Source organism: Pinus tabuliformis, chromosome 5_2 (assembly GCF_031772625.1).
Source record: "Pinus tabuliformis cultivar Carrire ecotype Pingquan chromosome 5_2, CPIR1, whole genome shotgun sequence".
Lineage (NCBI taxonomy): Eukaryota > Viridiplantae > Streptophyta > Pinopsida > Pinales > Pinaceae > Pinus > Pinus tabuliformis.
Window position 1 is genome coordinate 207,511,162 of NC_142306.1, and position 13,590 is coordinate 207,524,751.

The 13,590-nt window shown below is 36.8% G+C and overlaps 1 protein-coding gene across 6 annotated transcripts in view; it reads left to right on the plus strand.

Moving 5' to 3' along the window:
- Positions 1 to 13,590, plus strand: part of LOC149158287 (plant cysteine oxidase 4-like) — a 160,416-nt gene that overhangs the window by 118,344 nt on the left and 28,482 nt on the right. For all 6 annotated transcript variants that reach the window (XM_089436175.1, XM_089436179.1, XM_089436174.1 and 3 more), the window contains exons 4-5: positions 10,035 to 10,198; positions 10,533 to 10,680. In XM_089436175.1, coding sequence (XP_089292301.1) covers positions 10,035 to 10,198; positions 10,533 to 10,680 — 312 coding nt within the window. The remainder of the gene's footprint in view (positions 1 to 10,034; positions 10,199 to 10,532; positions 10,681 to 13,590) is intronic.

Consider the following 13,590-nt stretch of genomic DNA (forward strand, 5'->3'; position numbering starts at 1 on the left):
GTCTCATTGCTCATATTTCTAATTGCTTATAATCTCTTGGTTTCTTGTACTAATGCTTTTCGTGCAGCATTGCCTATCTTGTAGCTTGAGCCATTACTTTCTTTTGCAAGTATAAACTTCATTTGGGCATTGTTATAAGGCACTGGTCTTTCATCTTTTATCTCATTAAGTGTCAAATTGATTTAATTGAATCTATCTTTAATATCTACATTACTCATTAATAATCATACTATAATCAAGTTACATTGAATGGTAATTGCCTTGCCCTTTGCATTGCCTATCTTGTAGCTTGAGCCATTACTTTCTTTTGCAAGTATAAACTTCATTTGGGCACTGTTATAAGGCACTGGTCTTTCATCTTTTATCTCATTAAGTGTCAAATTGATTTAATTGAATCTATCTTTAATATCTACATCACTCATTAATAATCATACTATAATCAAGTTACATTGAATGGTAATTGCCTTGCCCTTTGTCTCCTAGACTTGTTGTTTGCAACAAGTTTTCCCTTTAGTTTTATCCTTAGGAGCTAACCCCCTAGCTTGCCTAGGAGTGAGCTTAAATAGAGAAAGCTGGGAATAGGTGACAACCCCTTCTTTGAGCATTGTGCCTTAAAGACTATACGTTGTGGGGTTAGAAACTTTTTCCACATCTAGGTGTACATCTTAGGTGACAACAAGACCAATATTATTTGAGGATTGAAAATCCAAGATAAGAATAGTTCGAAAAGGACATACCTGGTGAACATCCGGATGGAGCATGTGCCTTAAGAGGCTATGGCGGTGTCCATTTGTATGCCTCCCAGCGTTGTGCTCTAATCTAGTGGAGATATAGAGCTTGTTAGTCAAAGCCTTGCTATATTGCTATGTTGACAATGCTAGTCATGATGTTAATGCTTAAGATGACTTATCAGTTCGACTCTTCTTATGAAAATATTTCAGTTTGAGAGTATCCTTGTACCTTCTTGTGTAATTGTGAATACCTCGCTAGTTAAGAGGGAGTGTTGAAAAATGTAACTAGGTTTGGTCTTCATAATTGTCATTGTACTTGTATCATTATGTATTTTATGTAAAAAGCAAAACGAAGAATTTTATTAGTATTATTATTATTATTTTATTAGATAAGCAGGATCTTCATGCTTCTAGGATTTGTTGAGTCTAAGAGTCAAAGTCCTATTTGGACCTATTGTAAAGAAAAAAAGGAAAATGTAATTTTCAAATTGTAGTTTGGGTTAAAATTGCCCCTAGATGCCAAGTCGGCCTTGCCCTAGAAGACATGTCTATTCAAACCCCTCTGGACAATATAAATAGATGAATATTTGAGCTGATTTGGACACACATAATTCGCATGATCTGTTCTGAAATTTCATAGAACGAAGGAGGGTCGAGGTCTGAAGTTGACAAGAAGAAGAAGGGATTGGATTTGTGGAAGTTCTGCCTTGACACATCTCTTATTGAAGGAGTATTTTTGACGCTGTACATGTTGCTGGTTTTTGATTGTTGATGGATTTGCTGTGTAGAGGGAGGGTTTGACTTGACATCTAGAAGGATTGGAGTCTTATGTGGTCATGGGTTTTGGATATCTCACTTTGATCCGATTCTATAAGAAGAGAAATTTTCTGGGTTTTCCCCTTGGAGGAGGTTTCCCTAGCATGGAGCCTATATCCTGTGTTCTTTATGTTTTTGTGATCTTCATGTTCTGTACATTTAATAATTGTTTGATGAAGAAGAACATAATTAAATTAGTAAAAAACCAACAAATTTCACAACGAAGAAAGTGAAATCTAACCTAATACATAAGCCCCCTGATTTCTCAACAACTAATGTCTTTGAAATCATCCAAGGGTGTTCATATTAATACTAGGGTCCTAATTAAAATATATAATTTTGAAGCGGGTTTCATACCTTAGTGATTATGACTTGTGCAAGGAGAATGCAAATTTTTGTCAGGATTATGAGTTATGTCTAGACTGTTGAAGGATATTATGGTATACGTGCTTACTATAGCTGCTTTCCTTGGACGATACTTCTGATCTTTTTATGTGATACACCATCTATTATGAACTTTCAACGACTGATGATGCTTACTTTTATGTTTAATGTTTATGATCAACTGGATCGAGCAAAGTTCTTTCTTCAGATTAATTATTCCAGAAGACTTGGAATATAAAGATATCCATGAACATACAAATATTATATATTAAATGTATGAAGAATAAGAATGATACAAATGAGAGTGAGAGGCTTGCTTATATACCAAGCAGGTGTCTCTTCGTGGAAAGTCATGTCCCATTTAGACATGACTCTTCAACCTAATTACTAATTAACTAATCATTATTAATTATTATCATTTACATTATTTCCTATATATTCATAACATTGCCTTCCTCCTTAAAAAGCTTTGTCCTCAAAGCTTGTCTATGAAAAAGGCTTGATCTCTTTTTCAGTTTGGAATGTCTTCTCGTCTCAGAACAGTCATCTTCGTCGATACAAGTTGATATGATCTTCTAAGTGACAAACAAAATTGTCGCACTGAGAAGGGATCAAACCATCCTAGATTATTCTTCCATGGAATATTCTGATCACTGGAATTCCGTAACGAATTGTCATCAAAGGATTGGATCGAGTTTACATCAATATTCTTTGGAACATCAGTTTGTTGTTTCTGTTCTGAATGGTCCCGATACATAGCTTGGTTGAGTTGTCTACTCTCATGATTCAGATGTCGATAGGGAACCATTTTGGTTTGACTTAATCTTATTAGGTGTGTGAAAATTTTTTGATTTCCTTCTAGTACTATGGTTTTTGAGTTAGGTACATAATCTTCGTTTGGAATTTTCATCATATGGATTGTAACATGTGAATGTGATTTTCCTTCCACTGATTGATCCTCTTCTTGAGTTCTGCTATTGACTAGTTCAATATTAATTCCTCTTTCTTCCACTTGGACTGAAGATTTCAACACTTATTTCGTGATAAATTTTTGTAATTTGTTTTTCAATGATTTCTTACCATCCTTAAGTTTCTTAATTTGAGTGAGTAGATTTTTATTATGGTTTTTGAGACAAAAAAATTCCTCACTTTCTGAGTCAATTTTATTTTGGTATTCAAACTTCTCATCTTTTAAACACTTGATTTGTTCTAATAACCTTTGGTTAAGGTTCTTTAAGCATAAACTTTCCTCTTCTTTTCCTGAGAAACTTCCGTTGAATTTCTTTTCAGAAATTTCCTTTTGTTGTTCTAATTGGTGTTTCTTAGCTTTATATTTTCGTACTTGTGTAAGTAACTTCTAATTTTGTTTCTTCAAACATTAATTTTCCTTATTTTTGTTGGATATGACTTCTTCAAGCTCTTTCTGCTTCTTTGATATTGTTTTTGGATTCTCTTGAAAAATTAGTTTCGAAATATCCTTAGGATCCTTTGCTTAAGGCATTATCAACTTTGATTTTGTTGTCATGTCTTGGAACGTGACAATCTTCTTGTTGTAAGGGAACATCAAGAATTTGTTTTCTGTGTTTAGAATAAATGTACCTAATTCCTTGAACCAGGGTCGACCAAAAATTATGTCAACCTCTTTGTCAAGCATAGTTTCAACACAAAATTGAGATATGTACTCATAATGATCAATCGTCACTTGTAAATCATTAATTTTGTATTCTTTCCCACCGAAAAGACCTTCTCGTTCGCCTATATTTGGTTCTAGAATTAATAGTTGATTTGCCAAATTAATATTAATGTAATTATCTTCAATGTTTGAATTAATGCCAATGTTAATCTCTTTCCTTTGGATACACCCTTTAATATAAATAATTTAAAATTTATGATTGGAATACCTTTATAGGAGAACCTTCCTTTTATTTTTGAATTAGGCTCCATTTTGTGCTTGTCCCAATGAACTTAGGACATTTTTAAAAAGTAATCCTTCTAATTGTTATAATAAACCCTTGAAACTTAATTAATAATTTTTTTTTTATTCTAATATATCTTTTTTTCTTCTTTTAAATATATATTCTCTTTTGTACTTCTCTTCTATAACTTTGTTTTTTGTTTTCTATTCTATAACTTCAACAACAATTGATTTTGACTTTAATTTTCTTCTTATATTATATTTTTATTTTTATGAAAAGTAATATTATCTTTACGAATTTCGAAAAAGCTTTTTTATTTTTTATTTTTTCAAGTATCCCTCTCTCTACTATTATAGACGAAATTATTGAATTGAACTCACTAGCTCCCCTTTTAAAAAGAGCTTCACCTTATATGTGATATTATTTTCCATATATATTGATCAACAAAACCATATATCATTTCACGACAACGTATGTATCGATTCGTGGTTTATATCCGAATCGGCCACGTATGGAACGACGCCGGAATCCACTTCGCATTTCTTGTACCGTCTGTTGACCCTTTGTATATGTGAATTGAGTCGCACAGTGTATCCAATGAAGCAGTACTTGTTGACCTTCAACCAGGGGTTACGTCGGTTGCTAGTGGAAAACTGCAATTTTGTTTACTGAATGTGCGTGGACGGATTGATTGGGCCGGATTAAAACAAGCTGACAACACAGGTAGCAGCAGGCCGAGGAGAGATGGGCATCGACCGTCTGGAGCAACATTTATCAAAGGTTGATGATAGCACGGTTGGATGGCAGCGACCAACGACCCTCTGAGCGATTGTATGGAGGGGGTTGTGGAATCGAGGCGACGATGGATGGTGGCATGGATTGCCACCACGAAACTGTAGTTGAGTAGGCTACAAGGTTTGTTGGTGAGCGAATAGCTATAGGGGTTGTTGTGATGGCAGGGCTGCATGCGGCGGCAAGGTAAGTCGAGTTTCCCGTCTTTGTGATTTTATTTTTTATTTTATTTTATATATATATATATATATAATTTTATATTTATGTATATGTATGATTTATTTATTTATGATTATTATTATTATTATTTATTTATTTATTTTTATTTTTCTTCCCTGTTTGAAATAAATGTTCCTCTTTTGTTTTTATTTTTTGATGGCCAAAGGTCTCATGGCGAATCCAATGGAATGGAGAATCTCCAAGACTTGGTAGAGAAACGCTTCAACTTGAAGGCAACAATGTTGACGAAACCTTGATGGCCAAGGGCCTGGATCGGAGAGCATGGCCCTGTGCAGCAGTGGAACGACCGAAGGGTCGAGTTGCTCTGATACCAAATGAAGCGAACAAAGTTCCTTCTTCAGATTAATTACTCCAGAAGACTTGGAATATAAAGATGTCCATGAGGATACAAATATTATATATTAAATGTATGAAGAATAAGAATGATACAAATGAGAGTGAGAGGCTTGCTTATATACCAAGTAGGTGTCTCTTCATGGAGAGTCATGTCCCATTTAGACATGACTCTTCAACCTAATTACTAATTAACTAATCATTATTAATTATTATCATTTACATTATTTCCTATATAAATTATTCATAACAATGGTCCATGATCTGAAATTCTATTTTCTCCATAAGAAATCTAATGAGGTTGGAACCACTCTCAAACATCCTGAAACAATTTATGGTAATGTAAAAAATTTAAGTAAAAGGATGAAAATGAAAGATAATGTTTCCCCACATCTCCCTTTTGGGGAAACACAGAGGAAAACGTTTCCCCAGTGTGGGTGTCCCCCCTCAAAAGGCGTTGAGTTCCCCCCTGTCCCGGGAGTGTGCAAAACATGGGAGCACACCTCCCACCCTGGGAGATGCGTCCCCGTGGAACACTGCAGAAATATTGAGGATCCATATCTGATTCCATGCAACTTAGAAGTTGAGCCAAGTTTGAGAATATTATTGATTGCTGTTTTTGAAAACATTACGCAACAGGTTGACATATGTATTGTAGTTTCACCATTACAATAATAGAGAGATTATGAATGAGGTGATCAATATTTCTCTTGTATATCTTCTGGTCAGAAAAGCAGGAAGTTCCATGAAATATTTTGTAATGTTGCAGACATATAGTGTAAACTTGTTAAGTTATGGTATGTTCTATGCTTATAACAATTTACTTCTTTTTTCACATGTACATAAAGTAAAGTGTAGATAGAACATTAAACGATCGACAGAAAACAAGCCAAGACAAGAGACACAAGATGTGGCGGCTAGCCAGGGACAAACCCCACAATGTGTGGGGAAACCCTTTGATCAAATCTTCTTTTATCTTCAATAATTCAGCAGAGAGAAATAGTACAATAAATCTGATTCATATCAGCAATAGCAAACCCTAGATCAGTAGCATCAGCATTAGCGGCTTCATTATCAAACTAGGGCAGACCATATCTCACAAACCGACAGTCGGATTGACTTCATTCCACCACCAAAAGTTTCGGCTTCCAGAGGAGGTTCAGATGAACCTACAACGCAGTTCAGATGAGGAGATCTTCTAGGCCACACAAGTCACTCTTTACTTCTGCAGTTGCAGCTTCAGTTTCAGCAGTTTCCGGCTGCAAACTAGGGCAGTTGATATCTTGCAAACCGTTTGTTGGATTGACTTCATTCCACCACCAAAAGTTGCGGCTTTCAAAGGAGGTTCAGATGAACCTATAGCGCAGTTCCAAAGAGGAGATCTTCTAGGCCACGCAAGTCAATCTTTACTTCTGCAGTTGCAGCTTTAAATTCAACAACATCCGGCTTCACATGTGTGAGAGAGAGAGACCCATTTCAGCGCAGTAGAGAAGAGACTCATATCTGCGCAGTAGAGAGAGAGAGATGTGATGAGATGAGTGAGTCCAAATGAGGAAAAGTCCTCTTATATTTATACACAATGTTGGAGGGTGAATAGATGCGACTGTTGGGCTTCTGAGCCTACATGAGTTGTAGGTCGGCTTGATAATAATTCCATAATCAAAATAAATTCATATCTCCATGAATACTTATCGGAATTGGATGATCTTTATATCAATCCTACACCTCTCGACGAGAGGAATCTAATAAAAATATTATTAGCCATGAATAAGATGACCCCCATGAAGTTTTGCCTTGGTTGCCAATTTTAACACTCCCTCTCAACCATGGAGAACTTCATCTGCAATCTGTCTATCGGTCATTACTATTCATCCATCAAATGCACTGCCTTGTACAACCTGACCCTTGCCCTGCTCTGCTCTATTTTCCCTGTTCTGCTTTGTCTTGTTCTGCCCTGCACTGATCTGTACTGTTTTGTTCTGTTTTGCTCTGCTCTTGCATTGTTCTGTTCTACTTTGCTTTTGTCCGAATTATGAAGAAGAAGAAATGATCGAGGATGTATCATACTGACTCAAAGTCAGTCTCAGAGTATGTACCACTGGTCCCAGACCAGTCTCAACCAACCCAAAGTCAGCGTCATAGTGAGTACAACTCCAATGGTCCCAGACCAATATCATCCTCCACTGACTCAAAGTCAGTCTCAGAGTATGTACCACTGATCCCAGACCAGTCTCAACCGACCTGAAGTCAGCGTCATAGTATGGTACAACTCCTACCACTGGTCCCAGACCAGTATCATTGATCCCAGATCAATGGAGGTCATCCTAGCGTAGGGAGTACGGTAGTTACAACGATGCGTCCATCGGTACTACTATGGTCCCTAACTTCATTTCCCTGCTCATTGATCAGATGAGAGGTACTTCCCATGAGTCCCAGACTGCATGGGTAGGATGCCTCGACAGGATAACTAATCAAACCTGTCCTCACAGGAGAACACATCAATCCTGCTACAATTTCCATGGAGAACACATCAATCCAGGCCTCACAGGAGAACACATCAATCCTGCTACAATTTCCATGGAGAACACATCAATCCAGGCCTCACAGGAGAACACATCAATCCTGCTACAATTGCCATGGAGAACACATCAATCCAGGCCGCCATGGAGAACACATCAATCCAGGCTTCACAGGAGAACACATCAATCCTGCTACAATCGCCATGGAGAACACATCAATCCAGGCCTCACAGGAGAACACATCAATCCTGCTACAATCGCCATGGAGAACACATCAATCCAGGCCTCAACTTATTTCTAAGAAACAAAAATTGATTTGCATCATTTTAAATAAACTCACCAGTCTGTCGTAGATTTCCTTGGAGGTGTCTAGATCAGAGATGTAGGCCACCAAGTGCTTGTCGATAGAGACCCGGATGATCTTCTTTGTTTTGACTTCTCCATTTTTCCATTTGTTCCAGGCAGCAGCAGATGCATTTGATGAAGGCTCAACAATATTGCCTCTTACATGGTCCAACACTCCTTGATCTTCAAGGGTTAGATCGATAGACATCTTCCATCCGTGATAGTCAGCTTTCTCACGAAGCTTGTCTTCGGCAGGAAAGAGTGTTGAGGACCCCATAGTTCTTTTAGGATAGCCTTGCCAATCTTCTCTTCAATGATTGCTCTTGCTCTTGCTCGGGCTTTGTCTTCACCTCAACTCCGATACCATGTTAAGTTATGGTATGTTCTATGCTTATAACAATTCACTTCTTTTTCTTATTATATTCCATCGATTAGCAATCACATGTACATAAAGTAAAGTGCAGATAGAACATTAAACGATCGACATAAAACAAGCCAAGACAAGAGACACAAGATGTGGCGGCTAGCCAGGGACAAACCCCACAATGTGTGGGGAAACCCTTTGATCAAATCTTCTTTTATCTTCAATAATTCAGCAGAGAGAAATAGTACAATAAATCTGATTCATATCTGCAGTAGCAAACCCTAGATCAGTAGCATCAGCATTAGCGGCTTCATTATCAAACTAGGGTAGACCATATCTCACAAACCGACAGTCGGATTGACTTCATTCCACCACCAAAAGTTTCGGCTTCCAGAGGAGGTTCAGATGAACCTACAGCGCAGTTCAGATGAGGAGATCTTCTAGGCCACGCAAGTCACTCTTTACTTCTGCAGTTGCAGCTTCAGTTTCAGCAGTTTCCGACTTCAAACTAGGGCAGTTGATATCTTGCAAACCGTTCGTCGGATTGACTTCATTCCACCACCAAAAGTTGCGGCTTTCAAAGGAGGTTCAGATGAACCTATAACGCAGTTCCAAAGAGGAGATCTTCTAGGCCACGCAAGTCAATCTTTACTTCTGCAGTTGCAGCTTTAAATTCAACAGCTTCCGGCTTCACATGTGTGAGAGAGAGAGACCCATTTCAGCGCAGTAGAGAAGAGACTCATATCTGCGCAGTAGAGAGAGAGAGATGTGATGAGATGAGTGAGTCCAAACGAGGAAAAGTCCTCTTATATTTATACACAACGTTGGAGGGTGAATAGATGCGACTGTTGGGGTTCTGAGCCTACATGAGTTGTAGGTCGGCTTGATAATAATTCCATAATCAAAATAAATTCATATCTCCATGAATACTTATCGGAATTGGATGATCTTTATATCAATCCTACACCTTTCGACGAGAGGAATCTAATAAAAATATTATTAGCCATGAATAAGATGACCCACATGAAGTTTTGCCTTGGTTGCCAATTTTAACAAAACTTTAAAGCATGATAGACTTGTGACACTGATTATTTATTGGTAGTTTAGCTGAATTTGCATTTGTAAGGGTTTATGATTATGTCATTGATAATATGTATTTCTGTAGGGTCTGTAGACATGTGAAAACTAGTTTAGTTGTATAATTCTATGTTTCTGTGACATTAATGTCTTTGAAATCATCCAAGGGTGTTTATATTAATACTAGGGTCCTAATTAAAACATGTAATTTTGAAGGGAGTTTCATACATCAGTGAATATGACTTCTGCAAGGAGAATGCAATTTTTTGTCAGGATTATGATTTATGTCTAGACTGTTATGTAATGATTCTTCTTCCTTGTTTAAGGATATTATGATATACTGGCTTACTATAGTTGCTTTCCGTAGCAGATTCTTCTGATCTTTCTATATGATACACCATCTATTATGAACTTTGCACAACTGATGATGCTTACTTTTAGATTTAATGTTTATAATCAGCTGGATTGTCTATTGGGACCAATCTTATTTGTAATTATGTATATTTGAAATGTTCAGATACCATCAAGCCTGCTGATGTGGGATTAGAAGAGCAGGCACTTGTTGTCCGTGGATGGAATGGTTCATCATTTGGAATTAATGGAAAGAAAGTCCGCAATGGAAGCCACCGATACACGCCTCCAATTACTTATCTGCATATACACGAGTGTGAAAGATTTTCGGTGAGAAATGAGAATTTGATTACCCTTACATGAGATAAATAACACCTTCTGAGTTCCTGTTTGAATCCATTGTTACTAGTGTGAAAAAATGAACTAGAAATTCAGGAGTTTGATCAAATCCTTTATATGTTGATGTTGCATCTAATTTAGCCAAAGTTTCCTCCTTGTCTGTCTTAGCAGAATCTTTTCATTTCAATTGTTTGCTTGCGCCTTTATTAATCTACCATTTTCATGCAAAATATTTGAAGAAATTGACTCAGAAAAGTACATTTTTAACTACTTTCATTGAATTAGGTTGAGTTGGAACATTTTTAATTCGATGTGTTATGTGCAGATTGGGATTTTTTGCATGCCAGCATCATCCATCATTCCCCTCCATAACCATCCTGGAATGACGGTATTGAGCAAGCTTCTTTATGGTTCAATGCATGCCAAGGCTTTTGACTGGATTAATCCATCCGAGGCAGCAGACTCATCTAAAGGTAAGTCTAACTTTGCTCTCTTAACAAATAAGATGGATCAGAATGTTGCGTGTAGTGGTTCATCTTTTTATTTCAAACTGCTTCACTTCTATCCATGATTATTGGAAGGGAGAGTTTTAATGATTTGTCAGGAACATGCAAATCAAATTATTGACTGGTTGTGTTTTGGCAAACAATGAAATTAATTTGGAAGCAATGCTGAATTAATGTGGAATGCTGATAGATACTACATATGATGTACTGTTAAGGTTCGGTAGTTGCTTTTAAGGTTTCGTCAATGATTCTTGAATCAATCTTCACACAAGTCTCAGCATAAGAGATCAATCAGTAATATATATTATGTACTTGTAGAAAGATGCACTAGACAAATGGTCATGTTCAGTAGTGAGTAGAAATGGTGCTTGCCAAAAAACTGTTTGCAGGAGCAGGATTTGCAGGCTAGTTGTGGATCCTGAATGCTTGAAAAATTGGTTCGATTCTGAGATCCTTTAAATCCAAGGTTATTAACAATGGTAATTTTTAAATAATGGTCATTTATTAGACTTTAGCATTTAGTTTACATAAGAAATAGTACATTATGTAGTTTAGAGCAATGTTGTCAGAACCAGACCAGAACTGGCAAAACTGGTTGGTCCAACTGGTTTCAGGGCCATTCTGGTCCAGTTAGTGGATTCAGATGGTTCTATATAGAACTGGCCCTAAAGCATTGAACCAGCTGGTTTTAAACAGTTTCATATGGTGCAGTTAGGGTCTACCAAAACTTAATTAAGAAAAATAATAATTTAAGTTATTTACAAGCACAATACCTAACCCTAGGGCTCTACTAATGCCATTCAAAGATAGACACCCCTCCCACTCCAGTTTATCTTTTTACATAAAGTTTGAGTGGTTTCAACTTCATTGGATTTCATATGGAGAAAGTAGAATTTCAGATCACATTCAAAATTCAGCAGATTTAAACAATTTTCAGGATTGGCGGGATTGCAACTTTTTTGTTAGATTCTATCATTCTATTGTGTATGAGGGAGGGTATGTAACTAGCATTTAGTCGAGAGCACCAACCACTGTATGTACCTTGACGTTGGTTACATTGATTGTTGAGCTCTTTGTCATGACCCTAGTAAAGTTGTACCCTTCACTCCAGCAAAATCACTGATATGGCATTTCAAGCTTTTCTCTCTTATTTTAATGCTTAGAGGATGATATTGGTGATGAGGATCCCAATATAGACAATGATTTTGATGATATGTAGTTATTTGTTGTAGCATGATTTTCTTTTGGATTCTAGAGTCCATTTAGAGCTTCTTTGTTGACGTGTTCTTGGGTCAGAGATGGATTGCACTTGGTGCTGTTTTGGTTATATGCACCCTTGCTATATTTATGATAAACTTTGTGTATAATGGTTTGGATTCAAACACACACACACACACACACACACACACACACACATATATATATTTTAAATATTTTTATTTTATTTTATTTTCAAAGCTGGAATATTTTATGTATTTTTTGATTGACTAGTATTTTGGTTCCTTTTTTTTCTCATTTTCATTGGTTCCAGTCTGGTTCACATTTTTCTCTTTTTCATTGGTAGAGAAGGAAGGCAGGTTGGGTTTGTTAGTAGCTGTCAGAGGAGAACAATCACTAACCTAGTAAATTTGCTAGCCTTCAAGTCCTTTTGTTACATTATCCATCAAAGGGAAAAGACCTTGTATATCTACTTGTGTATGGGTCATTGAAGAGAATAGAAGGAAAGATACCGCCAATGGTTGTTGAGAATAATAGGGCTGTTGGTAGGAAAAGACTTTGCTATGTCACACGTCTGTCATGGGGAACATGGGGTTTGACATTGAGCAGTTTCCATATTAATAATATAGCCACCGGATAAAGTCTACAGTCAACAAAGAAAAGCCGCTAGGATGTGTAGCTACATGAAGGTTTGGTACCGTCAAACATTATGAAAAGTCATTTGTTGTGTGGGGCCTGTTGACCACTTGAAGACTCCATGCCCAAGGATATTTTAGAGCATTCTTGCACCTACAGAGTTCTGGATTTCATCAGGGGCTTCTTAGCCCTTTTCTCTCTCTATTTCTTCATTGTACTCAGATTCCACAGCCCTACAGGGATATTGTAAATGTGATGCTAGCATGATGAAATAAAGCCATGTAACAGGGTCAGGTAGCTTAGGACTTTGCTATCAAGCATGTTCACTTTAGGGAGTTTTTTTCACTTCATTAATTATTTGTGCTTTTCAGCACTTAGTAATTAATTGAGTTTTTTCTCGAAGATATACCCCAAAGCTAGAGTGTGGCTTGATGGTAAGGCCTTAAGTGAGTTCTAGTGTCTAGAGTCAATGTATATTACCATGTTAGATTATTTGTAAAATTTCACGGAATTTGATTAGGTTTAGGTGTCATTTTTTAAATTATTAAAATTTCTCGCAGGACAATTTTAATATTTTTTTTTTTATATATTGTAATAAGTGATGTCTAGAGAAGTTGTAGGGGGTATGAGTAGTCAAAATTGGACCTCTACTCCTCAAATTTCTACTAAGACTCACTTTGAGGGGTGAAAAATCACTATAGACCCCCAAAACCCACTTTATGCTAAGTTTAGTGGGAAAATGAGAAATAAATAACCTATAAAATAAAAAAATGGAGAAAAATAAAAATTTTCGACATGCCAATTAAGGTCGAAATGACGTGGAAAATAATGCCAAGTCAAAAGTCAAGTGGAAGGGTGAGTTGGCATCACACATGGCACAAGCTTTTTGCACATGGGAACTTGTTTGGTGGGCCAAGCTTGAGGTATGACTTCCCCACATGGCAGTTTGAATTTCCCATGAGGAGATTAACGCATTACTAAGGAACTATAAGAGCTTTGGGAAATAATTTGCGGGACAAACTT